The sequence below is a fragment of the Talpa occidentalis genome, unplaced genomic scaffold (assembly GCF_014898055.3).
Source record: "Talpa occidentalis isolate TD23 unplaced genomic scaffold, MPIMG_talOcc4v2.1 talOcc4.7, whole genome shotgun sequence".
Lineage (NCBI taxonomy): Eukaryota > Metazoa > Chordata > Mammalia > Eulipotyphla > Talpidae > Talpa > Talpa occidentalis.
In genome coordinates this window covers 9,161,952-9,166,238 of record NW_023605083.1, presented here as the reverse complement: position 1 = coordinate 9,166,238, position 4,287 = coordinate 9,161,952, and the positions used below count along the sequence as shown (strand labels likewise).

The window sequence follows — 4,287 nt, the reverse complement described above, 5'->3', positions numbered from 1 at the left end:
CTTGAGCCCCCCCAAAATCATCTTCCTTATTTCCTTGGCATTGAATATTACTATAAACGCCCATAATGTACTGTCCAAGGCAGAACTGTAACACTGATGATAATTTATATCTACTTTCTGGGACTTCTCTATCAATTCTACCTCTACTCCATCCCTAAAGTAATGCCCTCCCTACTCTTCACTTAATCAGTCCAATATTGTGGGACCAATATATGCTTATAAAATTCTGTAATTATTATATGTAGATATGAGATACAGGATCAATTTCATGGGTTACTAACATCATTTTTTAAATTCCCATTATGTTTTAGTAAATAGCAGATTCTCCATTATAACTTATAACTATATCCTTCTTTGGAGAAAATATCTCTTCAAGTCCCTTGCCAATTTTTTTATTGTTTCCTTGCTACTGAGTTGTAGGCATACCATACCTATTTTAGATATGAACCTCTTATCAGATACATGGTTTGCAAATATTTTCTCCCATTCCACTCCTTTTCATTTGGGGCATTGTTTCCTTTGCCAGAATGTTCAGGCATTAGCACAGAATTTTAGAAGCCTTTGGAGAGGGCCCCATGGAGAAGAAAGCTTGAGACAGGATTCTCTTGGTCCCTTTAGTCCCTTTCATAATTTAAAATAATTGGTTGTTTTCTACTTGTTTTCCCAACAGAACTCCAGGTATTTGAGGAAACTTCACAAGACAAAAATCACAGAACGTGTCCCTACAGTTCTGTCTGACCGGAAGAGCCCTGCAATCTCTGGCAGGAGAGCACTCGCTCAAAGTCAGTCAAGGATTGCGTGTGCTTGCCGAAGATCAAGTAAGTCCTAGGCAGCTGGATCTATGGTTGAGATGGTCACAAAGGCAAATTCACACTTACAAATAAATACACTTGCACAGATACACACACAATGTCACAGCCCACAAAGCTGGAGACCAAGGAGAGGATGAGTTTGGAAACAACAAAAGGATTCCAACTATGCCTGGCTGGATCCATGTCTCTATTTGCATCTTTCCTTCTGTTCTCAAATAGTGATTCGCGGGGCTGGAGGTGGAGAGGGGAGGGAGATACATTTATACGGTGATGGGAAATTTTGTAAGATAATATCAGAATTCAATGTCTTAATTCTAGGACAAATGACAGGGGGAGCATAAAAATTCAAGATGACTCAAAAGCTGGCCATAACTATCCGGTCAAGTTTATCTACTAAAATCCTAAACAGACAGAGATATTTCCTCCAGACCCTATTCTGTCCCTAAGTCCTATTACCCTGAACTGTAAGTCAAAAATGATTCGCAACAGAATACAAGGTGACAGAAAAGGGACATCTCTGTGTCCATTTGTCTCGCAGATCTTACCACCCCCTCTGTATTCTATTTCTCCAATGGTGCTAAGTGCTCAGAAATAAAAGGGAAACAGAAAAATATATTTCACCCTGAACTGATAGCAGAAAGCAGCAGTGCAGATACATAAGGTTTAAAGATGCTTGGAAAATGCATGCTTCAAATGGTAGAAGAGTCTATTAATTTTTATTTTACTTATCTTTAAGCATAAGCAAAACCATGAGATGGAACAATCTTACACAACCTTCTGAATTCATCCTCCTGGGGCTCTCCTCGAGACCTGAGGACCAGAAGCCTCTCTTTGCCTTATTTCTCACCATCTACCTGGTCACTCTGGTAGGAAACGTGCTAATCATCCTGGCCATCTATTCAGATAGTCGCCTGCAGACACTCATGTATTTCTTTCTGAGTAGCCTGTCCTTTGCCGATATTTGCTACACGACAGTTATTATTCCAAAGATGCTGGTCAACTTCTTATCAGAAGCAAAGACCATCCTCTATGGTGAGTGTCTGACACAGATGTATTTCTTCCTAGCCTTTGGGAATGTGGACAGTTACCTCCTAGGAGCCATGGCCATTGACCGCTATGTGGCCATATGTAGCCCTTTTCATTACATCACCATAATGAACCACAAGTTCTGTGTCCTCCTCCTGATAATCTCCTTCCTCGTCCCATTTCTTCACTCACTTCTTCATGTCTACTTGATGAATCAACTCGACTTCTGTGCCTCCAAGAATATAATCCGTCACTTCTTCTGTGATGTCACCCCAATGCTGAAGTTGGCCTGTTCTTCTACATTTGTCAATGAGATAGTGATTAAGATAGAAGGAGTGCCTGTCTTCATGATCCCCGTCACGTCCATCATAACCTCCTATCTGAGAATCCTCATCGCTGTTCTGAAGATCCCTTCCGCTGCCGGGAAGTACAAGGCTTTCTCTACCTGTGGCTCCCATCTCACCGTGGTGGCCCTGTTTTACGGAAGCGTCGGCTATGTCTATTTCCAACCCCTATCCAGCTATACTGTCAGGGATCGAATAGCAACACTTATCTACACCATATTGACTCCAATGCTAAACCCATTCATCTATAGTCTAAGGAACAAAGACATAAAACAGGGCTTGGGGAAACTGATTGTTAGGATAAAGTCCCAATGATGTGGATTTTACACCAAGTACTGGGAAATTCTGCAGTTATTCTGATCTGATTACAACTGGTGTTGATGATCAACGAGGATATCAATAAGGGCACTTCACAGATGATGAAAAGATATTAAATGCAAGGCTTTCCCTGGAATTTTCTACATTACCCCAGTAAAAGTCATAATTAGCTGGGTGGGTTATCTCTGAGTCTTTCTATTTTTATTCATCTATGTCTGCCACAGATCTCTGAGGTAGGTACATACTTCCGTGGAGCCATTTAATTTGTGAAAATTCTTTATAAATGGTATGTGCGTGTGAGAGAGGCAGACAGGGAGAGGGAGGAAGGGAGGGGGAGAAGGGGAGGGGGGAGGGGGAGGGAGAGCGAGAGACACTGCTCATCGATATTAGTTTGGAAAGTTCTCCAGAGGGGCATGAATCCTTTATCAGATGGATTATAATCCTCTTCTTTTCCTTGGCATATTACCACCCTAGGCTTCCATAGATATCAATCTCTTAATATATGGTGTCAACCCAACATTTTACTGTTAGTAAATCAGCTCTTGCTCTGTGTGCAATGGAAAATAAATCCTTTTCGGTATCTCATTATTCACACCCTACAGCATACCTCTAAATTGCTCTCACTACCTCTCCCTAAATCTGACTTAATTTCTAGCATCTCTTCCATCTATCTTTCCAATAAACATAAGAATATTTATCCTATGATGACTTATTGAATCTACAATTCTGACTGTGTTCTTGGTGAAAGAATGCCAGCTAGTATCTTTTAAACCTATTTCTCATTGACAAGCACATTTTGCTTTCCTCAATGAAATGAAGCTCTAGCCAACAAGCTTCGGAAAAGGGATCCCTGACCAAAAGTCAGGGGCTCACACACTCTGTCTACTGCTGAGGCTGTTGCTGACCAGTTACCTGAAAATATATGTTCTAGAACAATTCCTTGAAAGTATGGATGCCCAATGGGTGACACATCTACACCAATTACTTGAGGGATATAGCACCATTTCTATGGTTAGACTCTATAGGGAAAGAACTACAATTGATTTGCAGTCTCTGTTATAGGCACGAGAGTAGAAGCTGTGAGTATACATGCAACATGGGTGATTATTCATCCATATACCAGTTTTATGTTTAATGTACATGCTCACCTTTGTAAGTAACCTGTGGATACATTCAAATAACCTCTAACGCATTTCCAGACCCTGCCTGGTTCCAGGGCTCAACTTGTGAGAGCTCAGAAGTGTGGAATTCATTGATTGGACATAAACACAAGACACAATTGAGTCACTCTAGGACGTCTGATGATGCATAGAAAAGTTGCCACAATAAGCTCTTTATAAAAGTCAACAAAGGCTTGTGTACAAATGAAGAGGTAAATCTTAAAAGCAAGTTAGTGTGGTGTGGTTTTTTTACATGTTAATTTTTTCACAACATAGGATTTCTCCCCTTCAGGTATAAGCACCATAGTTCTCCTACCACCAAAGAACCCATCATCCTCCGCCACAGTGATTATCTCTCTTTATGTCTTGATGTTTGTATTTTAATAGCTGGGATATGCTAAGTCAAGTAAATTAATCTCATGGTGTTTTAGACAAGGAATAGATAGATGATATTAAATTTTACATGAAAGAATAAGGAGTTTTTAAATTCCTTTGATTTTGCCACGATAACCCCTAACCTGGGGCCACGTTGAATCTGGTGAGATTGTATTGGTTACTTTCATTCCTTTATTACATAGAGAAAATTAGTTTTAATTTATATGGCAGTTGTGGTCAATTGATAAGAAC

At 40.1% G+C, this 4,287-nt stretch overlaps 1 protein-coding gene across 1 annotated transcript; it reads left to right on the top strand.

The window, feature by feature from the left end:
* The first annotated feature begins 1,561 nt into the window (after positions 1-1,561).
* LOC119231961 (olfactory receptor 1L1-like) lies at positions 1,562-2,497 on the top strand. The gene has a single exon (XM_037493804.1). It carries the CDS (start codon positions 1,562-1,564, stop codon positions 2,495-2,497), a length of 936 nt encoding a protein of 311 aa, XP_037349701.1.
* The last annotated feature ends 1,790 nt before the right edge of the window (positions 2,498-4,287 follow it).

Coding starts and splice junctions, on each gene's coding strand:
- LOC119231961 (XM_037493804.1), top strand. CDS start 1,562: ATGAGATGGAACAATCTTACACAACCTTCTGAATTCATCCTCCTGGGG.